At 42.8% G+C, this 25180-nt stretch overlaps 1 protein-coding gene across 1 annotated transcript in view; it reads right to left on the bottom strand.

Moving 5' to 3' along the window:
* The window catches only part of LOC117542293 (FRAS1-related extracellular matrix protein 1-like), a 290781-nt gene that overhangs the window by 22793 nt on the left and 242808 nt on the right, over window positions 1-25180 (bottom strand). The window contains 8 exon segments of the mRNA XM_034209862.1: window positions 408-493; window positions 1081-1199; window positions 1710-1856; window positions 1938-1982; window positions 2219-2526; window positions 2858-3007; window positions 8476-8548; window positions 8674-8803. Of these exon segments, the coding sequence (XP_034065753.1) occupies window positions 408-493; window positions 1081-1199; window positions 1710-1856; window positions 1938-1982; window positions 2219-2526; window positions 2858-3007; window positions 8476-8548; window positions 8674-8803 (1058 nt within the window).

Genomic DNA, 25180 nt, shown 5'->3' with positions numbered 1-25180 from the left:
TCCGCACACTGAGCTCTGATTGGTCACTGAGTTGATCTCTTTTCTATACACGCCGGAGGCGGGCAGCGTCAGGTAAAAAAAGTTATTTAGCCTTCCCAAACCTGAGCCAGGTGCTAAAGCAGAGGATGATTCTGGACCGAGACCTACAGAAAAATCTCTCAGTAAATTGGCAGACATGATGGCAATGATAATATAGAGAGCATCATTTTAGGTTTGCATAACGTTTGTTTTAGTTATATTTTAGTTCAGTTTCTGTATCAATATTTTTCTTGATATGACAAAACTGGCGAATGTGACAAATTCTATTTAATCACTTGTATGACATTTAAAAAACCAGTCTGTACGTACAAAACGTTCTTGCATGAGCAAATTGGAAATAATCTGACAGTATGTTAGCAGCCACTTACCGATCCAAAACGGCTTCCTCCCTGCAAACTTCCATAGCCAGGTCATATCTCTTCTGGAATTCACGCCGGTCAGGCTGCTGTTGAACCTGACACACAAATATTCCAAGTTCCAAAAGCACATTAAAAGATGTATTTACAACTAAAGTTAACTGAAACGTGTGCAGGTCCTTAAACTCAGACTGAAACTGTACACACAACAAGCATTATGACAAATTAAACACTGTTTCACCCAGTTGGGCACGTTTTTATTTAATTCGCCCAGTATAATGTTTCATATAAATTAAATTAAAATGTTTCCTCTATTCAAGTTATTTGGTAGCAACTGTTAGGGAAACATGGTAAAAATCACATCTGAAAATGTTAATGTAAAATAGGTAATTTTTTGCCAATAAGGTTGTCAGAGTTTGGTGCCATGGTGAAGTTGCAAGGGATCATGATGATGTATTTAGAAGCTGGGTCTTATTTCAATTTCCAGAAGAAAACATGGTAATACGCTGTACCAAAAAAATCTACATTTATTCACATCTATAAAAATAAGGATAACAGGAAAACATTTCTGAATTATCCTCAAGTATTAAATCCAATAAGAAACAATCAAACCTGAGGTTATGATTTAAATAAAGAGATAAAGTCAGAATAAAAATAAAAAGAGGAGTGTTTTGGTGTTATTTACAGCATTGAGCAGCTCCTCTCTGCGCTGGCCCAGCTGGCCACAGACAAGCTGACGGTGTAACAGCGCCTCCTGTAGTGAGTCCAGCCTTCAGCACACCAGCTGCTCACTGACTTCCCCGTCTGGGAGAACCATCACAACAGAAACATTCAAAAAACTCAGCCTGGAGAGGAACAGTTATTATTACTTTACTGAAGCTGCATGACAGTTTTATTTTGGTTTTCTGCTTCCACAGTTTAATAGTATTAATATATATTTACTTTCGAGTACAGAAGTATTAGCATTGAAATATGCTAAAAGCTAGGGTGGGTAGTGTGTTCAAAAATCGTTTTTGTTATATTTATTGAAAGACTCTTTACTGCTTATAATGACTGAATTGTAATGACAATGAAAGAAAAAAGAAGACTACGGCTGCTACAAGACTGTAATCAATTCTCCTAACTAACTTTTAAAGTTTTGACTGGAGCAGATTTTGGTTTATTCTTACTTGCTCTTCCAATTTGTCGATTTGGAATTAGAATGATCGATGCATTCATGTGTTTATCATCACTAATGTTGTGCAGCCAGGGCTTATTTAATAACTTCATGTGCTGCTTCACAAGGAAAAATGCAACTGAACTGTGTGTTTATACCTTGTGCCGACGTAGCTCTGGGTTGTGTCTGGGTTCTGGATGATCCATCTGAGGAGGATCCTGCAGGGGGGGACTGTCAGGGGACCAGCTCCTCCCAGCATCGCCCTGCTTCAGCTCCTCCAGCCGGAGAGGAGTCAGACTGTGGAACTGATGGAGGGGAAGAAATTAACATTTTTTTATCAATTCACAGCACTGTTTTTATTTAACTGTGGAATAACTGAGTCTTACCGTCCAGACCTTCTCCTCAGACCTCCTCCCTCCTGACAGCTGGACCTGAACATCAGCAGAAGGGTCAAATGGACCAAAAGGACCAGCCTTGTACGGGAGATTCACCAATAACACCAATAAGTATATTTAAACAACTCAACATCCAGACCAAATCTCTTCATTTCAGAATAAGGTCTTGTCTCATACAGCCTGATTATAAGATACCATTTTAATTTTGTGAAATCTTCCTTTAAATAGTATAAAAGTAGGATAATAGGCAGCAAAGCTGGAGGAATCCTCACCTTCAATCCTCTATGCATGACCCTGGGTACAGAGCTCCCGGAGCTCCCAGTGCTGGGGGAGGATCTTTGGCTGTGGGGGGCCGCCTGATCTTTTGATTCCCCCTCCCTGTAATCCAGGTAGGGCCGGCGGTTAGGGACTTCTCCTTGAGGGGGGTGGGGCTGGTTCTCCCACAGCAGCTCTGCCTCGATGTCTGTGACGCTGTCCTCCTCCTTCACTCTGGGGGGGTCAGGGAGTTGAGCCGGAGGGGGGGCAGTAGGGAGTCGCTCATCCTCCTCCTCCACCATTAGGTCATCAGGATTACACCTTCCTGATACATAGCAGAGAGGGTACTCTTTATCTTTTACTGGCCAAATGTTCTCTAAACTACCACACACATCTGTAATAATCTCTGACATAAATCTTAGATTATACATTTAGTGCACACGAGATAAATATCATAAAAAGAATGACATAATTATAAAACATCCTCATCCCTTTCCCAATCTAAACATAAGGAATTCACATACAAATGACCAAATAATTAACATCAACATTTAGCAAGGTGATAAATAGAATTACAAAAAGAGGTAAACTCAAATTAACTTTGCAGAACTTAATACTAATGCAAAACCAAAAGTCTGTGCCTGATAATGCTTCACCTCCTCTGGGGTCAATGATCTCGACACTAGCTGACGTCCTCTGTCCCAGGACAGCATTTTTTGCATTTTTCAGGGTGACAGTGAAAGTCTCGTGGTTTTCCTCCAGACCGTCGTCTATCAGGTAAATGTTCCAGGTTTTCACACTCACTCCTAAGCAGGAAACAATTTAAGAAAAATCACCATCATACTGATTTTTGTATAGCAGGAACAAGAGCTGCATAATAAATACAAGAATCTGAAAGGGCATCTAAAAGTATCTAAAGTTCTCAATATAATACATTATGCTCATTCAAAGATCGTTTTGCCAATCTGAAGCTCTCTGATTAGACGTTACTTACAGCAGTGCTTCTCAAACATTTTTCAGTTATGTACCCCCTTTGAAAAAATGTCTCGGCCAAGTACCCCCTGACCGACCCCGAACATTTTTGATAGAAAAAGCCTATATAAATAATTACAATATAGTGATGTTCCATCAGTGTGTGATTTATTAACTCCTTCATGCATGAATTAAAAAAACTAAGGATATTTTCATCTTCATGCATGAGAATTATTTATTTTTTTAAATAGATTGTTAAGTATTATATGTTGAATGAACAAAATGATATATTATGCAAAAACTATAAAATACAATACACAAATATTATAATAAAATCCACTGTGGTGCGCCTGATGTGCAACAATACCATCCCAAACCCCATGCATATCAAGAAAACAGCATTTAATTAGCAGTCTCTAATGTATTGACCACAATGAATGAAAGTCTTTTTTAAAAAAAAAACGTTGTAACTGAAAATAAATGTGCAATTATAAACAAACTATGTAATAACACTGCACTGACACTATTTAGGAGTTTTAGGTCCTCAGAGACTGTGTACGGCTTTTTGGCTTTAGCGATGAGCAGTGACACCGCATACGATGCCTCCAGTGCTTTGGCTGATGTTGTGGAGGCTTCTCGCATCATCTCTTGCGAGGATCTGTAATCAGCAAGTTTTCTCTTGAAAAACTCTGGTGGCTGACCAACATGACACAGGTGTTTGGTGCTGAGATGTCTCTGGAGGTGCGCTGGTTTCATCAAGCTGTTGGCTAGTTTCTCCCCACAGAAAAAACCTAATGCCTGGGGCGGGTTGCTGTTTGTTGACGTGAATCCCATCAAAGCATACGGCATTATGTTGGCTTAATTTTGGCTTTCTTTTTTTCTCCGTTGCCCACGTTCCCTGCTGTAGTGCTGCTACGTTTTAACCACGATTCCATTTCAATGTTTATTTCTTATAATCTAATCTTGCAACTGGCTTCCCGCTCAGCGTTGTTCCGGGCTAGAGCCTGGTTTAGCTCTGGTTCTTCCTGTTTCTACCGCAGCGGAGCCTCTCAGTACCGAAAACCGGTTCTTAGATGGCCCCACTCGGCTGCCCGGCAAAAACCAATATTTCACGCTTACATCGGAGGGGGGCGAGATTAACCTGAGCAATAACAGTTAATGGCGAGTATTAAAAGGCATTAAAAGTTGTAACAAGCAGTAGCACTGAGCAAAGTGACTAGAACGTGACCACACACTTGTAAAAACAGAGAAGAACCAGTTAAGTACCAGAAAAGCTTGAACCCTTTTTCTAGGAATATTTTATATAAAATTGTGTTTTCTATTTAACTTATTGTACTATGATTATTTTTGTAATCATGGATGGTATTTTTTTAATTAACCTTTTTTTTTTTTTTATCCCTGCAGTACCCTAACGTACCCCCAGGGGTCCGCGTACCCCCATTTGAGAATCACTGACTGAGAGCAATGCTTTCTGGGAGTTGTAGTTGATATTTCTCTTAAGAAGAATGTTTCTTATTAAATTGATCATATTTTTATGAAACCAGCAAAGGTTTCCTCGTCACGATTTTTAAATAATATCACAGATTCACCTGACAGCATCAACTGGTGGAAAGTAACTAAGTACACTGTGGCAGTGGGTTGTGGTTAGAGCGCCGGCTGCTGGAGTGATGGGAGTACTGATCCAGTAATGAGTGACCGACAGTGAAGAATAAATATATTTATAACTAGTTTAGCTTTTTCCAGAGGTAGATAAAATAGCTAAGTGTGTTAACTGTGTTAACTCTTAGTGTGTGTTTTTCTCCGCTCACCGGTCCGTCACAGCGGGTGGAGCTACAGGATTTCTGCTTCACACATGTTGCATACCGCTATTTTATTGTCTTTTTCGGACACCTTAAAATACTGCCAGACTGGTGAAGCCATTTTGGCGAGCTTGTTTTGCCGCACACAGAGAAAAGTGTCATGTAATTTACGTCATGTGATCGGCTCTCCCGATCGGCAGAGAGTGAATATCGGCCGATAACGATTGGCGGCCGATCGATCGGAGCATCCCTAATTTTTTACTTCACTAAATTAGTTTGACAGCTTTAGTTAATAGTTACTTTGAAGATCTATATTATTATTACAAATATAAATGTATAAGGGTGGGTTCACACCTGCCTTGTATAGTCCGGTTGAATCGAACCCTGGTGCATTTAGCCGCTTGGTGCGGTTCATTTGGGTCGGTGTGAACACAATCCGAGACCTCTTAAGTGAACTAAACAACCGGACTCTGGTCCGCTAAAATAGGTGGTCTCGGAGCGCTTGCTTGCGAACTCTGGAGCGGTTCATTGCTGATGTGAACGCAGTCCGCACCAAAACATAGGAAGCGTAGTATTTACGTGTCACAAGAACACGGATGTCTTCAAAGATCTTTAGCGAAAGAGTCTTTCAAGACATCCGCGGTTGTTTAGTTAAAGAGTGAAGCAGAATGAAGTGTTGAACAGTGTTATGTAAATTAACAATTCTCCTTCAGCTACATAAAAGTAAGAACACCTGTCGTCGGTGAAACGCCCCTGCTTACTGCAGAACGTCTCTCATTATATGTATTTTAACGGACGTTGTCTGATTATAATCATATGCGCGGGCCGCTATGTGTCTGTTGATCTCCAGATTAACAGCAGCATGAGAATAACCTGCCGAAAGTGCCGATGCTCCATGGCGGAGGCTCCGGTAGAAATTGCCGGCATTTGCGGTTTTTACCCCCTGAATGTATGACCAATGGTTGAACAGCATTTCCGAGCACATGACTTGTGTTTAAAGTTTATAGTCCGTTTGAGTTTTGCCCGTGTGAACGCAAACCAAACCTTCTGAAAAATGAAACAATGTAACAAACTGTCGTCTGGTGCGCACCAGAGAAGCGGACTATTAGGTGTGAATGCACCCTAAATCATTATAATTATCATAAATGTATCGACCAAGACGTTTATAAGTATTTTAAATGTGATCCACATTTACCAGATGCAACAATGAAGGGATTTACACATTACTGCATTAATAATAATATAATAATAATAATAAATTGAATTTATATAGTGCTTTTCATAGTCTCAAAGTCGCTTTACAGTTTGGAGGGGGGGGTGTGGGAGAAGGACAGACGAAGACGAACGACAGACAGGGATCGATGGGGGGGGCTATGAGTATACTGATGAGAAGAGATGGGTCTTGAGGCGGGACTGGAACAGGGTGAGGGACTCAGAGTCACAGAGGTCTTGGGGGAGGGAGTTCCAGAGCTTTAGGGCTGCCACAGAGAGGGCTCTGTCCCCAAAGCTCCGGAGTTTGGCCTTGGGGGTGGAAAGGAAACCGACTGTATGAGTTTGTGATCGGAGAGGGGAGAAGGGAGAGGGGCAGGGGTGGAAGTCGACTACTGGGAGGTTGGTGGAGCAGACGAGGTCAAGGATATATCTATATATATATATATGTCTATATCATGGGTGGGGAAGGTGACATGTTGAGTAACGGAGCTTACACACGGCGGCGTGTGTTGAAGCTTCAACACTTCTGCCCATTCACTTTGAATGGGGTGACGTCACGCTTCGCCAAACTGCATTGTGGGAGCAAAGCGTTGCTCGCTTAAAAAGTAGAGCAATGTTCTACTTTTGAAGCTTCGACAGAAGCGTCAGCCAATTGAATCATATGCCAGTACAAGCTCTAGCCAATCAAACCGCTTGCTTGTGTGTCCGGGGCGGGAGATTCATGTGATTGGTTGGTCGAGTGTCAGACACACCGCCGGCAAGCTTCAACACACGCCGCCGTGTGTAAACTCCGTAAGTGAGAAATTGTCCAGAAGGGAGGAGAATTCAGAAGCGAGTTTGCAGGTGGGGGAGTCCATGTGGATGTTGAGGTCGCCGAGGAGTAACAGACGTGGGGAGAGGGATGAAGCAATGGTTAGGAGTTCAGTCAGATCAGAGAGGAAGGAGGGCTGTGGTTTGGGGGGCCGATAAATGAGGATAACTGTCAGTGAGGGAGGGGCTTTGAAGGTGAGGAATTTAAAGGATGGTACTGAGGGGAGGGTGAGTTCTGTAGTCCGGATGTTCTGGTTGTAGGTGACAGCCAGCCCACCACCACGGCGTAAGGGGCGGGGTTTAGTGATGTAATTAAAACCAGGGGGGGATGTTTGATTGAGGGAGAAGAAGTCAATGGGTTGTTGCCAGGTTTCAGTGAGCAGAAGGAAGTCGATGGATTTGTCCAGAATTAATTCGTGAAGGATGTGGGCTTTATTGTTGAGTGAGGAGGGCAAAATTGGTCAAGTGGGGGGTTGGACGGGTGGTGGCAGGCTGGAGAGGTATGAGGTTGGCCAGGTTAGCAGCGTGGGGGTGGGCACGCGAGGGGGGGCAGTGGAGCAGAGGAGGGGGGCTTGATGGTGGGGAGAAATGGCTTGTTATTTGGGTTGGGAGGCGGAGGGGAGTGGAATCTGCTCAGGGTATTCCGTGCAGCTGGGAGTGTAGGGGAGCGGGGGAGAGTGTAAGAGGAGCAGTAGGAGTTGCGTTCTGATGGCGCGTCAGGTGTGACAGTGCGTTGGGTAGAGCAGATGGATGCTATGGATTGTCCGTGCTGAAAGTAAACAAAACTGCGGCGGGTGCTTCGGTGAATGTAGCGGCGTCGACGAAGGAGTCCAAGATGTCTGATGACTGAGATGGAAGACGGGGTGGAGGAGTTGGTGAATGACAGAAGCTGTGAGATGGAGTATGTCAGCATGATGACAGGCGGGAATGCTGGGAGCAGTGTGTTAGCAGCGATAGCGGCTAGCGGGCTAGGTGCACAGAGGTGGAGGATTGTTGTGGAGACGAGGAAGATCCACGACATGGCAGGAGGATGTAAACAGCGGGACGGGACAGATGCACACCAGAGATGAAGGCAGGAGGCAGAGAGAGTCCACGGTTGATGCGTGGGACGGAGACAGACAGGTAGGGAATGTAGCAGATAGCAATGGCAGTAGTCCAATTTGAATGTTGCGAGAACGAATGGTAGCTGAGGGTAACAGAGGGTAACAGAGGTGGAGAAGCGGTGAGCAGTCAACGCCAGCGTCCTCTCCTATTGCAGGGGATAATAATGAATCCAGCAATAAAGGAATCTGAAATGGCTCATTCTGCATAATGAGTATTTGTGCTTTAAGAATATGGTGATGCTATCACTTTCTCTACTTGTACCAGTCTTAATGCTTGTATTTACTGTAGCAGAGTATTTCTACACTGTTGTATTTCTACTTTTACTGTATAATGTTACTCCCACCACTGACAGTATGGTAGATGAAGCAGGGTCAGACCTGGGTCAAACTGGATGAGAGCAGCGGTGCTGTGAGTGAAATCTCTCCCCGGTTTGGCCGAACCTTCCTCCACCTGCACAAACACAACATTAAACAAACACCAAACACTGATTTATTGACCAAATATTGAAAAGATATTTAATTGACAGCACTTAAAAACTAAGTAAGCCAGCCTCGACAAAGAGGTCTCACTGGTACCTGGATGGCGACATATGCCGGGTCGGCGCTCCCCCCACTGCGCTGGATGTAGATCTGAAGCGTTCCCACCGTCTCGCAGGTTCTGTAGCAGGTTGCCGACAGCTCCACCCGGGACCAGGACAGCTCCAGTCTGCAGAGACACTCTGAGTTCTTCACACTGAACACACACACACTGCAGTATGTGACACATACAGAAGGTTTGGGTAGTTGTGAAGTTTGTGACGCTGCGTGTGTGGGGTGAAGGCAGAAGATACCTTAAAACCAAATCTATCGGCTGAATCTGAGCTTCGTAGTTAGAAGGGAGGGAATATGTCGTTTTTAGTCATTTGGGTTAAAAAGGTTATACTACTTCTTAACATATGAAGAAAATACTCCCAACACCTGAAAAAGGAGGGGGAACCCTGGTAAATTAGCATTGTGATTTAACCAGATTTTTTTATTCAAAATCGTACTATTTCAATTTTCTTCTGCTTTCATTTTCAACGAGGAATGCACCCAGCAGATACCTCTTTTAAAGTAGTTCAAATAAGCTCCACCTTTTTCAACATTAAAATCATTAACCCATTAAGGCATCAATAATTATAAACGTATAATACCAGTCCAGCACAGAGACTACTCAGCCTCTGTACTACGACGCGTTTGCCAACAAGAGCAAGCCAGAAGTCATTCAAGCACAGCAGGATCTGAGGAATAAACAACAACGTCTGCGTGTCTACTATGACAGATCAGCGAGGGACCTCGAAAAGCTGAAACCAGGTGACTGTGTGAGGATACAGTCACTCGGACCCCATACTGTTTGGAGATTAGGTACAGTGTTGAGGTCTATTGATGCTAGATCCTACGAAGTCAAGTTGGACTCAGCTGGTCTTTTGAGGAGAAACCAGAGACACTTGAGACTTACTCAAGAACTGGGTTTTACTGATAACACTGACATAGCGACTGTTGACATCAGTCACTCAGAGACTGTGCCTCAGCACACTACACACACGGCCAGGGCCATTTTCAGTTACCACCAGAAGTGGTCGCACTGTATTGAAGCCACAACGTTACAGTGACTTTGTTGCTTAAAAAAGAAAAAAAGAGAGACGAGAATGTATTTAAGTTGACTGGAAAGTTGGTGTACATGTTAATGTTTGAAAATGAGAAGGTTATGCGCAATTTATTGTGATATTCAGTCAGCCAGTATTTGTGTTATGCTACACTGTTCTAGATCTCAGTAGTAGAAGATGTGCCTTATTTTGAACATACATTGTAATGTTATTTTAATAGAAAGTTTAGTTTCAGGTAGGCACAAGGCTGACATGGAGTTGTTATAATTTATATACAGGAAAAGAGACAACTCTCAAAAGAGAAAGGATGTCATAGTAGGAACTATTGTTTAGGCAGTAGAGCTGCCTACCAATTGTGATGTTGCTACTCTGACATGTTTGGTGTTACACACATGCGGAGCAGACAGGCATGAGATATAAGATGTTCACGTTTACTGGAGTTTAATAAAATAACTACCCACCGAGGTAGAAACAAGGTATTCTGTAGTCTTTCTGTGATACAAAGAGCAGAATATAACATGTTGGCAGCAGTAGTGAACTTCGCCTGTGTTAAGAGCAATGGTCGACAGATTTTGCTGGATTGATTCCGCTGGAGGGAAGCTAGTTTGATGCGCGAAATGACCAAAACCACCCCAAACTTTGTGCCTAGACTCCACTAATCTTTCAATGACATGGAAGACCTGGAGGGACAGTGGATTGCAAGTTCTGCGGGAAAATGCATTAAAAAAGCACAGAGAAGTGCCCGGAATATGGTAAGTAGTGCAAAAAGTGTGGAAAAGAGAACCATTTTGCCGTGAAGTGTAGAGCAAGACTGGAACACAGAAAAAATAAACCAGTACACAATGTTGCAGAATGCCAGAGTGATGAGTATGAAGATATTCTCTGTGTCAGTGAGTTAGAAAGTGAAAGTGTGAATAAAATGGACACAAGTAAAGAGAAGGATACTCAGCCCTTTGCAAGCATGCTCCTGGGCAGGGATGTTGTACAATTCCAAATAGACTGTGGCGCTACCTGCAATGTCATCCCAATTAATCTGCTCAATGCTGATACGAAACTTGAAGTCGCAAAGACTATACTCTTCATGTACAACAAAAGCAATCTGAGGCCACTGGGGCAATGTAAAATAAAACTGAGAAACCCCAGAAACAAGAAACTGTACCAGCTGATGTTCCAGGTGGTGGATAAGGACTGTTACAGAACAGCCACTGCTTGGTAAAAGAGCGAGTGAAGCCATGAAGCTGATGAAGGTGCATTATGAAAACATTATGGCTTTAGACACTATTGTTACCTCAGAGAAGCACACAAGTGGACAGTGGACAAAAGATAGGATAAAAGCAGATTATTTCAAAAGCTAAAGTGTTTACAGTGTGCGATGTCAAAAGCGGTTTCTAGCATGTCAAACTAGAAGAAGAGTCCAGTTACCTAACAACGTTTTCAACCCTGTTTGGTCATTATCGATGGATAAGAATGCCTATGGGGATAAGCCCTGCACCTGAAGTATTTCAGAGAAAGCTCACTCAAGCATTGGATAGACTGCCTGGTCTGTACATTATTGCAGATGATGTGCTATTGTAAGAAATTAAAATCAATGTTTAATGATATGATATAGTCTAAACATACAGTAATTTTCCAACTGTTTTATTATGAAAACATTTCTGGTTAGCATTTGCCTGTGGTTAAAGTTTATTTTGAAAAGCTATTCCGGAAGGGATCTCCAAAGTATCACGAGTAAGCTTGACTTCCGTTTTTGAGTAAACAACGCTTGCGGCCGTTAACATTTATTAAGTAAAAAGTCATGAAAGAGAGTATGAGGAGAAAAGGCGTGTTAAAGTTATGTATTGAATGTACAACGTCTGAATCCTCTGTTATGCGCAATAACGGACATTGAAGACCGAGGTGGGCGGACCCCCTGCTACGCCAACCGGCACATGAGGAGGAGCCAACAGTGGATACATAACGAGCCGACGTGCGTGTTTGGTAGGGGTGGGCGATACCACAACATCTGGAATCGATCCGATACCAAGTATTTCAGGGCCAGTATCGCCGATACCGATACCGATACTTTTCAAAATGAAAAACGTCTTATGTACTTCCATGTAGGGGAGAGCTGCATGACATGATTTTTGAGCTGAATGCATCATAAATAGACTAAATACGAAGTCATTTTCAATTAAAGACAGGACAGTTTTTATAGACAAATAAAAGTTTTACTTTTGCAAATGTAAAGTGCAAACATGAAAAATAACAATAGGCAAGTACAAACTGCAGGAGAACAATGAATTATGTATAACATTATAACAACTTATGCATTAACAGAAAAAGTGCATACAATACCAATCTTAGTTGGTCCTTAACTTGTAACCCCTGTTGGGCCCCTGTTGGGCTCTGTTCCTGTTGGGAACCACTATAGGTTTTTGTTCAGAAACAATATCATGTTTATATTTTTCGCTTTCAGTACACTTCTTCTCTGGCACACTAACTGTCCTGCCTTTGAGAAAACCCTTTCTGCAGGTACAGATGATGCAAGGACTCCCATGTGTTTCTTTGCAAACTTGCTTAGAATGGGGAATTTTTGCTCCTTATTTTTCTACCAAAGTAGGGGGTCTTGATCCCGTGGAATTACCTTCTCTTCTGCGAAGTGGCGCATTTCGATGATGACATCGCTGCCAGTCGTGCGATGATGCTGGGATGCAACCACTTCAGTGTCAAACTCTGCCCATATCCCACCTTTTGCAGTTGGTGCATATGGGGATGCAGCAGCCCCTACAGGGGAGCTTGAGGTAGGAGGAGCTATTGCTGATGAGGCAGAGCTTGTGGCTGAGGTTGAGCTTGAGGTGGTAGGTTCAGGGGCTGACTCTGAAGTGGCTGAGGTCTGGTTCACTAACTGCATGTCATTCATGAGTCGCATTTTCAATGTTTCCACTTTTCCTGTGTCGCGGAACCCAAGGTTTTTGAATCTTGTGTCCAGGAAGGTGCTGGCAGCGAGACCATAACAGCCTTCGATACCTTTGAAGCGACGTTGGCATTGCACTGACAGCTCAGCAGCTAGCTTGCTACCTTTGCGCTCATACATTCCAGTTGCTCTCAGAAGGAGTGACACAAGGGGAATCACTTTTGATACTGAAACATGTTTTTCAGTCGATATCTCCCTTGTTACCTCTTCAAAGGGTCTCAGGGCATCAATGGAGAGACTGATATTGGCCCAATCCTCATCACTCAAGCACAGTGAGCTCTTTCCAAGAAGACAGAGGACTGTGGTAACAGTTTCCTTCTGCTCACATAGTCTCTCAAACATATGGAACACAGAGTTCCACCTTGTTTCGACTGATTGGATCAATTTGTGGTTTGGAATCTTCAGCTGATTTTGCATTTCTTTCAGCCTCTCTACTGCTCTTGTGCTGTGGTGAAAGAAGGACACTATAGCACTGCATCTGTGCTGGATGTCAAGTACATCAGGAAGTGCCTTAATGGAGTCTTTTACCACTAGGTTCAATGTGTGTGCAAAACATGGATAATGCGCCCAACCTGCTTTGCGCACTGCAGCAACCATATTGGCACCATTATCAGTGACTACAGCCTGAACCTTGTCAGTTATGCCCCATTCATCAGTGATTCTTTTCAACTCTGAGCAAATGTTGAGAGCAGTGTGTTGTCCTGCAAAACTACACGTTTCTAGGACATATGTTTGCATTTGCCAGTTCTCGTCAATAACATGGCATGTGACAGTTAAATATGCCTCTGTGGCTCTTGATGTCCACATGTCTGTTGTGAGTACAACACTGTTTGCATCATCCAGATACTTCTTCACTTTTGAGTGGCATTCTTCACACATTGCTGGTCATTTCCCTTCCATGAAAGTTTTCCTACTTGGAATCTTGTAGCATGGATCAAGTGTCTTTACAAAATTATTAAAACCCTCATCTTCAACCACAGAGAGAGGCTGCAGGTCCTTAACAATCATCTCTGCTAGGCTTCTTGTTATTTCCAGAGATCTTTTGGAGTCACCTAGAATTAAATAACAAAATAATTAAAGATGTTCTTATTTCGGTTGCATATTTGGGACAGTTTTTGTTTTCAGAGTAGCCAACAATTTAAAGTCAATATACAATAAACAATAGTAACCTAGTAGGTTACTATTGTTTTATTGTATACTATATTGACTTTAAATTGTTTTACACAGCTTATTTATTATCTTTATATCTGGCTCATTTGTTGCCTTTGTTTTATTGATAGTGTGATTGCTGAAGATTAGATTTGATTAATTTCACTACTACCGTACCTGGATATACATTGCCTCTCTGAAAGGACGCAGCCAGGGAGCTCTGTCTCACTGCTGGGGCTCTGCCTCTGTCTGCTGCAGTTCCCTCTTCCGCCTTTCTTTTTTCTTGCAGCTCCTTGTTTTCTCTGTCGTGGCTTTTCATGTGCTTATAAAGATTGGTTGTGTTGCCACAGTAGCGAACTGCCTTCTTGCACACATCACAGTTCGCTAAATTGTCATTGACCGTTGTGAAATAGCACCACACAACGCTCCTCTTTCTCTCAGCCATCATGCACCGCACGTGTGTGTGTGTGTGTGTGTGTGGTGTGTGTGTGGTGTGTGTGTGGTGTGTGTGTGTGTGTGTGTGTGTGTGTGTGTGTGTGTGTGTGTGTAGAAGAAGAAGAATAAGAACCAATAGCGGTAGAAAAATAAGTAGAAGAATAAATACTCTACAGGCACAACACAACATATTAACGTGTGTGTCGCACTCGCGGCAGTGGAGAGGAGACGAGAGAGAAGAAAAAAGCGCATATATACTTGTGTTTGTCTGCACATCGTTTTTGATTAAATTGACGAGTAGAGGAGAGGAAAAAAAGGGTATAAAAGTATCGATCCTATTGGCTCTAGTATCGATATTTTGAAACGTAACGTAATATCGGAAGTATCGATATTTTGGGATCGATCCGCCCACAGAGAACACAGCTGTTTTCTCAGAACCATCCTCTGTTTGTTACATTACCGAGCCATTTAATTAAAGTACCCATTTGAACCTTATGCCAGAGACTCCATTGGTCTCTTTATTCCAAGCTTCTCTCCTGGACGCGAGAACAATGAACAAAGCAAACATTTGGTTTTACCCCGACGTGATTTTGCTGCACCAGGAGAACCGACAACGCCAGCTATTCCGGAGACGCTGCCGCCCATCATACACACAAAAGAGCTCAACGAAAGTGGTAAGAAGAACCCTGGTATATCAAATTCTTCAATAGTTTATCTAGGAAATAATAGATTTGTGTGTTTGATGGCGGCCAGCGGATCCTGAAAATAGCTGTGCATTTAATGTTAAAACAACCTACATTTTGTGGCAAGCAGGGTGAGTTCACATTTCCTTCTTTGTTCTTTGACTAACGCTGCATGCTATTAATCTGTGTGTGTTTTTTATGCCGGAAATATTAATGTGTGTAGTCAGTTTAAGGCTGATTTTACTTCAAGTAGGTGTCTCTTGTTACGTTCTTAGGTTTGAGGCCTATAACGCAAGTGGTTTAAGGCCATTTAACGGTTTAAGGCTGTTAAAATACAGGAGACATAGCGAGTCAGCTTAGGGCTGAGTAATTGAAGTGATTGTTTGTCTAACAACAGTTTGAGGCTGTTTTAAAAAAGTCCTTTGTGTGAATAGGTTGATTAAAGTTTGAGGCTTTATCAGTGGTTATTCTGTTTTGTTTTTAAGCAGACATTGTGTGTGGATTACGATCGGAGGTACGGCAGCATTACATTAAACTAGGCGACGGTCCTTAATAGTCGCTTGTTAGTTTCTATATTGGTACCATAATAGCAACGACGTGCAGTCAGGGGAGGCAGAGCCTCCCCTGTCATACTCCAATGTAACGGAAAAACAACTAAATAAAAACTAAATAGTAATAATAATAAAATGTCTCCACTGATCTGTGTTGTAAGTGTGATTTCTGTTTGATTCCAATCGCTTTTTATAGTCAAAATCAGCAAATTGGCCGAGCTCCGCTACAACTACGGGTAGCGATGAGAAGTGAGGCAGGGACGAGCTCTGCCTCTCGTAAGCCCACAGTAACTGGCTGTAGCGCGGGCACTTATTTTGTGAGCGCGCTCAAGCCAGTTACTGTGGGGTGAGGTGAGGCACAGATGAGATCTGCCTCACCTCAGAATGCGTCACCCCACAGAAACTGGCTGGAAAGCGGGCCCTAAGCGCATGCCTGCACCATCTCACTGTATGTCACCAATGTAATGTTTGTAGATCCCTTTATTACATGTATCCTCGCCATCCATAGTCTCTAAATAACTAAATAAACACATACTTCATCACACACAGATAGAATTGCAAGTGGTTTCTAACTTTAAGATAAGAAACCTTACATAATAGTCTTTCAACCTAGACTGTAGAACATTCAAACACCATTTTATTGAAGTTAACACAGTTTATTACATTTGCATAATTCCATACACTTCAGTGTACACTGTACACAGCAGATTTGGATTTTCACCATATTTCTATGTTTCATATTCCAAAGTCAAAACCATACACTGTTCATTTTTATTAATTTAATTCAGATCTTAAAATTTCATAATTTCACATTTTTAATTTAATTTTCCCGATTTCAAAATTTCAATTTTTCTGATTTCAACATTTTTTGTTAGATTTTCCAATTTCAGTTTTACAACATTTTAATGTACTTTTTCCAATTACCTTAAAAAAAAAAAAGTTAAGTTCTGATGCCATAGGATACTTTTATAAGGAATACAAAGGTACTAGTCAGAGGATTAGTGCTTCATCTTTGATAACTTAGTAATTTCATTCAAGTATTTAAAGAATATGTCACCAAAATACACTAAGTTAGGAGCACTCGCAGTGCCAGGCTCAACTGCAGATATCAAGGAAAGGGTAAAAATCAGATCAGATGCTACAACAAATCTGAATGATAGACAGAATATATGGAAACAACTAAAGGAATTGTTGAAACAGTGGCAAACAAAAGGATGGATTCCAGCAGACGATAAAGCTGGACCAACAAAAGCCCATAGAAAAGCTGTAGTTGAATATGAGGATGGAGAATACCTACAACAGCAAGAAGCATGGGATAAAGCCGGACAACCCCCTCGGACCTGCTAAAAACGCTATGAAAAAAGCTGAAAAAAGAAAAACAATAGTTACAAGTCTGATACTCCATCTGAAATATGCCAGCCAAGATGCAGAGCTCATAGCAAAGGAGGATAACACAGAAAATACAGAAGAAGCTCCAGTTATCCAAACTGTAAAGCTCTATCCAAGCTTGACTGAAGCACCTCCTCCCTACAAGGCAGGAAAAAACCTACCAACGCTCGGTATTTCAGGAGGAGTATTGAATTTGGAGGGAGTCCCCACAGAAAGAAGTGTTAAAGAATTGGAATATGACGTAAGAATGCTTACCAGTAAATCCAACCAGCTGCTGGAGGTAATGCACGCATTAAGAGAAATGCCTACAGACAGCCAACTTCAGCGAGACATATTACAAACACCCATGTCATTCCAGTCCACCAACAGATCAGTGCAGATCCAGTACCAATGGCAGCTTATGTGAGTGCGGCCGAGCCTTTCTTCTCTCTTCAATCACAAACAGCAGAGAAAGACGCACAACAACACAGAAAAGAAACAGAAGACAGACACGCAGAAGAAAGACGAAAGGCAGATGAAGCAAATAATGACATTATTGAAGAAAGACGGAAGGCAGATGAAGCCCATAAAGACATTATTGCAGAAAGACAAAGGGAGGAAGATAAATACCAACAACGTCTGGCGGAAAGACGACAAGAAGATGTAAGATTCCAGGACAAGATGGAAGACAGACACCAGAACCAAAGGAGAGAAAGGAGAGAACAAGAAGAACAAAGAACTCAAAGATGGGAAAACTCTCAAAGAACACCCCGAACAAACTACTCTCCTGACACACAACATTACAGCAGACAAGGACATGAAGATGACGACGACAGTGCACATTCTGAAACCAGCAGACACTCGGTATACCCGGACCACTCACAGCAACAACAAAGTCTTGCAACACCCTCAGTGAAAAACAGTCAAATCAACCAACAACAAACTGGGACAGGGCCCATAGCTGAAAGACTCAGGAGCACCACACATACCGTCATGCCATTGATTGCAGCTGGAAAAGGAGGATTTCATTACCAATCATGGACTCACAGGGACATGGAAGCATTAGTGGGAAAACGACCTCCACTCACGAAAGGAGGTCAGAAGTGGGTGAATGATCTGGAGAGATACACAGCCCAAGACCACCTGTGCTTGGGAGATATGAGGGCCCTGCTTGGACGGATTGAAGGACGACTAGAGGCAAAAGCAATAGATTCCGAGGCCAAATGCACGCACAACCCAGATTACACTTCATTCAACTACATCAGGTCGAATTATTGGGCTGCTATTCGTCACATCTACCCGACAACACGCAGTTTACATGCCCTCACCAGCTTGAGGAAGGAGCCGGGGGAAGACATGCATGCCTTCTTGAAGAGATGTGAAGGAGTGTGGGAGGCCAGCACGGGAGAACGACATGATCTTTCTCCATCTGTTGAAATGTTGTGGAAGAACACTGTCATTAAAGCCCTTCCCTCATCAGTGCAGGCACGCCTGGAAGAAGTGGTGGGATTGGACACTAAACCCGCTGAAGAATGGAGACAACATCTCATTCACCACGATATCAGATACCAGACAACAAAGACGGAAATTGAAGAAGACGACAAAATCCTAGCTAGGAGACTCTTGAAGATACAAATAGCTAAGAAAGATACCGAAGCTAATAAAAACAAGAAAGCGGCAAAGCAAATGGCAGCTACAAAAGAGAAGGCCATACTAACAGAGACCGTAGTGCAGACACCGCCAACAGTTCAAGCTCAGGTAGTGCCAGAGAATCAGACGCAAAACCAAGGAGGAAGAGGAGGATTCCGAGGAAGAGGCAGAGGAAACGTTTTCCGGTTTGAGGGATGTTACATATGCAATCGGCTCGGCCATTGGTCCAGAGATTGTCCGCAACAACAAATACAATACCCACCACAAGTATTGGAATATACTACTATACAATTTCAGCAGCCCCAGACACAACAGTGTTATCCCCAAGCGACCAGATAAAGAATATCAAGACGCGTGGTTGGACGATAAAGAGGGAAAGATGGAAGATTTGACTGTGGCAGACATCTACGTAGGACCGCAGGGTGTAGCAGCAGCGGTAAAACTCACACCAGAACAAAGACAATGGTACAATTTATCTGAAGAAGCTGTTCTTCATGTCACACTCGCCATGACCATAGGAGCTGAATCCAGATCATTGGGTCCAATGATAAAGACTGCATTGAACACAGAATGGTTGCCAACAGAATCACCTTTCCTGTGGTGATCAACAGACCAGACGATGTGGAGGATTAGAAACAATAGCCAGGAACAAGGTCTATTGGAGAAACAAAAATTGGACAGAGATCATGGACGAGAAAACACAAACCATCCAGACACAGAATAAATGCTGTTGCAGGTGCCTACACATCTTTGGACCCTGTGGGCCATCTAAGCTAATTTACAGATGGCTCTGAGCCCAATAGAGATTTCCCTGAAAAATGTGCGCTGACAAAATGACGCACGAAGGGTTTGGGGGGGCCTCCCCCTAGAAAATGTAGCTTAACTTAGATGCTGTCTGGTGCATTCTCTAGACTGAATTATAAGATGAACCACCACTGACCGAGCAGACCCGAGCAGCAGTCAAGAGGAGCCGAGCGCATCCGCAAAGCACACAAAATGGCGACGTCCATGAAGAAAGACGGGTTGACCGACTTTTGGCAACTCTTTCATCGTTTTCCAACCGATTTGACCGCTGTCAGGCACTGACACGTCTCCACAATTGCCATAATAGATTGCCCGATCGGGCAACCAGTAGGTGAGGTTTCATTGCCCGAGCTAAATACTAGATTGCCTCGGGCCATCTGGCAGTCGTTAATGTCGAGCCCTGTGGTTTAGTGAATCATGAAGTCTCAGTGGAGCTAGTGGACAATTACAAACCATGTTGGCGCCCGCAATACAAATTGAAACGAGAACAAATGGATGGGATAGGAAACACTATTCAAGGATTGTTGCAAGCTGGAGTAATCAGACACACCAGCTCAAATTGGAATACTCCCATCTTGACAGTACCAAAGGCTGGAAACAAGGGATGGAGGATGGTCCATGATCTAAGAGAAGTCAACAATGTCACTAAAACTGCTAATATTCCTGTTCCCGATCCACATGTAGCATTACAAAATCTTAATCCAGGTCACAAATATTTCACATTGATAGATCTAGCTAATGCATTTTTTTTTGCTTGCCATTAGATCCAAATGTCCAGGACATATTTGCTTTTACTTACCAAAGACAGAGATACACTTACAATCGGATGCCACAGGGATACAGTCCAGGATTATTTAACCATGCTTTGAAACAGGATCTCAGTGCATTACAACTACCGTAGGGAGTGACTCTGACTTCTTGCTGGACCAGATGCAGCAACATGTCTAGCTGTGACACAACAATTGCTAATCCTACTGGCCAATGTAGGATACAAGGTGAAGAAAGAAAAAACACAGATCGCAAGGAGAACAGTTACATTCCTAGGAAGAATGATTTCCTCCAACAGTCTAACTCTGACACAAAGATCTTCCATCCTCTCCCAACCAAAGCCTGAAACAGTGCAACAGATGCTTGCATTTCTGGGCCTGACAGGATACAGCAGGACATACATACCTGACTATGTGGATTTGACACAACCACTGAGACACATAATTGCAGAAGCAGGAAACAGAAATCTTAAAGCTACTCTCGAGTGGACAACGTTGGCCGAAGAAGCTTTCACGAAGACGAAGCAAGCCCTGAGTCATGCGGCACACCTTTCCACTCCTGATTATGACGATGATTTTTGCCTTGATGTTTCTGAATCAGGTGGAATAGTAAATGAAGTCCTGTTTCAGAAAAAGGGAGAGTGAGACAGGTACTGATGTACCATAGCTCAAAGTTAGACAATATAGAACTCGGCCAGACAGGATGTGCAAGACATCTAGCTGCACTAGCAAAAGTCATTGAGAAAACTGCACATGTGGTAATGTGCCACCCATTGAAAGTCAACACAGCACATGGAGTAGTAGCATTTATCAATTCGCAGGAAAATCAAGATTCAGACCAGTCTGTTGAAACCACACATAACATACCAAGTTGGTTTAACAAACATGTCTACAGGACTGAGCATGACAGTCAATTGACAATTGACAGTCATGGGGTGTGTGTTCATACACACACCCCATGACTGTCAATTCGTCTCCCAATAGGATCTCAAGATAAGATCAGATTTAGAAACAGACCCTTTGGACCAACCAGACTTCACTCTCTACAGTGACGGCTGTTGTTACAAGGGACACGACGGGAATGTGGCCTCCGATGCAGTAGTCCAGCAGGAGGGAGAAAATATACAAACCATAGAAGCAGAAATCATCTCCCAACCTGCTTCGGCCCAACTGGCGGAAGTAGTGGCACTTACCAAAGCCTTGGAGCATGCAGAGGGACAACGAGTCAACATCTATACAGATTCAGCGTATGCCTATGGAGCAGTGCATATAGACGGACCACAGTGGATCAGAAGAGGGTTCCTAACATCTGCTAAGACACCAGTAAAACATGCTGAAGCGCTAAAACTCCTGCTAACATCTTTGCTGTTGCCAGCACAAGTGGCAGTAATGAAATGCAAAGGACATCAAACATTGAACAATGCAATATCCAGAGGAAACGATGCAGCAGCAAAGAAGGCAGGAGGGTACAACAAGCAAATGATATGTACAAAGGCCAATACTCAAGAGGAGTTAACCACCGAACACATCAAAGACATGCAGAAATATGCTGGAGTGTATGAACAAAATCAATGGAGTCAGAAGGGAGCAAAGGAAGTAGATGGCCTGTGGAGAGCCCACAACGGCCGTTTAGTCGCACCTACAAAGTTATGCCACCTGCTAATAGAACAATCACATGGTCCCACTCATGTAGGCAAAGCAAGAACAACAAAAGACATTGAACAACAGTGGTGGCATCCTTACATGAAAGACATGGTTGAAAACTTCGTAAACGACTGACACGTGCAATGCATTCAATGTAAAAAAGCCATACAAGTGCCCAATGGGGAGATATCCAGTCCCAGAAGCCCCATTCAAAGACATTTGTATTGATTATACAGACATGGGAGCAGACAACGTAGTCAGAGGGTTTAGATATATGTTGGTAATGATTGATCGTTATACGAGATGGATTGAAGCCATTCCCTGTAAGAAAGAAGATGCAAAGACAGTCATTAAATGGCTCAAAACAGAACTCGTACCCCGCTATGGAGTGCCAAGAATAATAAGATCAGACAATGGTTCACATTTCACAAGCAAAGACTTGGAGGAAGTAGAGTTATATTTTGGTATAATTCATAAGTTTGGGTCAGCATACCACCCACAATCTCAGGGTATTGTAGAAAGAGCAAATCAAACTTTAAAAGGGAAAATTGCAAAGGTCATTTTTGGCACAAACATGAAATGGGTCGATGCTTTGCATTTGGCACTCATGTCAATGAGATCTTCTCAGGGTGCTAAAACACATCTTTCACCCCATGAGTTGTTAACTGGTAGGCCAATGCCTGGGCCTCCTAGAGAAGGAGGGAGTGGCCCAGTTTTAGACATCAGACAAATTGAAGTGGATGAATATGTCAGGGCTCTGAGTAATATTATCCAAGTCTTGTCTACACAGGTTCAGAGAACTGCAGAGACACCAGACGAGGCACCAGAAGAGACTCCTGTACGGCTGGGTGATTGGGTGAGGTTGAAAGTTCACAAAAGAAAGTGGGCTGAACCCAGGTGGACGAGACCGTGGGAAGTTGTTGAAAGAACTTCACATGCTCTCCGGATAAAAGGTAAAAAAGGAGCAAATTGGCACCACCTGACACATTGTCGCCCTGTACCGGCACCTTCCAGAAAGCTCTCGGAAGTTAGGACTGATTTGGCAGAGCTGGAACAAAACGATAAATAAAAATCAGATCAAGAGCCATTGAGATAGAAACTGCTCAAAAGACGAATTGTCTTTAGGTTTTATAGATTGAACACTAAAACGGAATACTTTCTTGTTTTATATCTGAAACCTATTTTTGTTGTCCATTTTAAAAAGAGTCCAATATTTTTGTTCTATTATTTCTATATACGTTATTTTTGTACTCATCATTTTAAACTCTGTAACTGATATAACCATGGATACAATTGATGAAGTGCCATTGAAAAAGTCAAAACAATTATGGGGTCCCCTAGGGATAAGAATCGTAATATCATTGTTAGTTGTGTTCATCACAATTGGCATTTTTCTGGTTGGGTGGGGAGTGCAGCATCGTGAAAAACCCGAATCATTCGTGCGCTCGTAGAAAATGCCAATATCATTAACACAACTCCAGCTGTGTTCCAGAGACTTCCATTTATCCCCAGAGCCAAAAGATCAGCTGAGAGACCGAGGGAGGGGTTAGAAATACTCATTCCCAGAGGTGAAGCAGTTACGGTCAGTCTTGATGTGTGTGATGTGGCTGTTTGTGGAGAGATGCAAGACGCAACAGGCCATGACGTTTATGGGTGTATTCATGCTTGGGCACAGCCAGATGATAATTCAAGGTCTCAGCTATGCTTTTCCATAGTGGAGATATGAGCAAACATAATCCAATAATAATTGCTTTCAAAAGCACACTCACTCCCCATTTTAAGAAAAACTGCCTTTCATTTAATAATGGGGATAGAAGTTCCTGGTAGGGACCCAATGGGATCAATTTTGGTGAAAATAATTGACCCCCCTGCTGATGTAATCCCTGACTCTGCCCCAAAATACACTGAATCCATGTTTCAGCCAGAACCAGAAGTACCCCCTGCTAAATCTGTGAACAATCGACTGGTCACCTATCTGAGTACAACTACGATACAGAAAGTTATAGCAGTAGAAACGGGATACGAGGACACAAATGCCTGGTTAGATTGGGTAGTATATTCTGTTAAACAGAGCAAGATGTCGGACTGTCTGGTCTGCGCGGCTGCTCGACCAAGTTTGGGAACTCTGCAATTTCCACAATAACCCACAAGGACAGCGGTGTATGTACAAACTCTATGAACAGAAATCCCCAGCAGATTGTGTTGACATTGCTCAAATGTACCCAGTTGTAAAAATGAATGACATTCCACCTGCTTTCACGCCTTATCAGGTACTGAAGTAGGAACTCTTGGGTGGTGCAATTCTACAACTGTTGTAATCGGCCAAGACTTTCTTCCAGGAATTACTATGCCTAATATGCAGTATCCCAGAGCAGATGTGTGGTGGTACTAAAACCTTGTACCCAGTCTTGCCACAGGGTTGGACTGGGACCTGTGCTCTGGTACAGTTAGTGATGCCTTTTCATGCAGTACCAATGACGGCCGATCAACTAATAGAAATGGCAGACCATCCCAGATCCACCAGGGCCAAGAGGTCAGTCCCGAGAGGGAGTTTTGGTTCCACAGTGTACATGGACAGCATAGGGGTGCCCAGGGGAGTTCCAGATGAGTTTAAAGCTAGAAACCAGATCTTTGCAGGATTGGAATCCATTTTCCTTTGGCCCACTGTAAATAAGAATGTCGACTGGATTAACTATATCTACTACAATCAGCTGAGGTTCATAAACCACACCACGGACGCGATTAGGGGACTGCATGAACAACTGGACAAAACCAGCCTGATGGCTTTGCAGAACAGAATAGCTCTAGACATGATTCTGGCAGAAGAAGGGGGTGTATGCAAAATCTTCAGAACATTATGTTGTACTTTTATCCCCAATAATACCTCACCTGATGGATCAGTAACCAAGGCTCTGAAGGGGCTCACTACTTTGAGCATGGAGTTGGCAGACAACAGTGGGATAGAGAAAAACCCCATTGGGGATTTATTTGATGGTTGGCTGGGGAAATACAAGGATTTCGTACTGAGTAGAGTGATGTCTATTTCAGGAGTGATTGTAATATTGTTACTGTGTTGTTGTTGTTGCAATACATGCATCCGTACCTTAGCAAACCGACTGATCACCACGGCCCTCACCCGGGAACACATTCAGGGTCAATATCTCATGAGGGAACAGTTTCAATTGCTAGCAGAACAAGCAGAACAAGACGACCCACCCCCAGATATACAGATATTGATACAAATTATCTGATGGTGTAAATAACATTAAATAATATGGATGTTCAATGATGAGATTGTCCAAATTATGTGATATTTCAAATGATGAATTTGATGATTGAAGAACCAGCTACTGTAAAATGGTGTATTTTCTATTACCATGCACTATTCCAAGATGGTGTATTTGTTTATTACCTTATGCGATTCCAAGATGGTGTATTCTCTATTATTTTGTGC

The sequence above is a fragment of the Gymnodraco acuticeps genome, unplaced genomic scaffold, assembly GCF_902827175.1.
Source record: "Gymnodraco acuticeps unplaced genomic scaffold, fGymAcu1.1, whole genome shotgun sequence".
Lineage (NCBI taxonomy): Eukaryota > Metazoa > Chordata > Actinopteri > Perciformes > Bathydraconidae > Gymnodraco > Gymnodraco acuticeps.
Note: the sequence above shows the minus strand (reverse complement) of the source record. Positions and strands in the feature narration are given on the sequence as shown.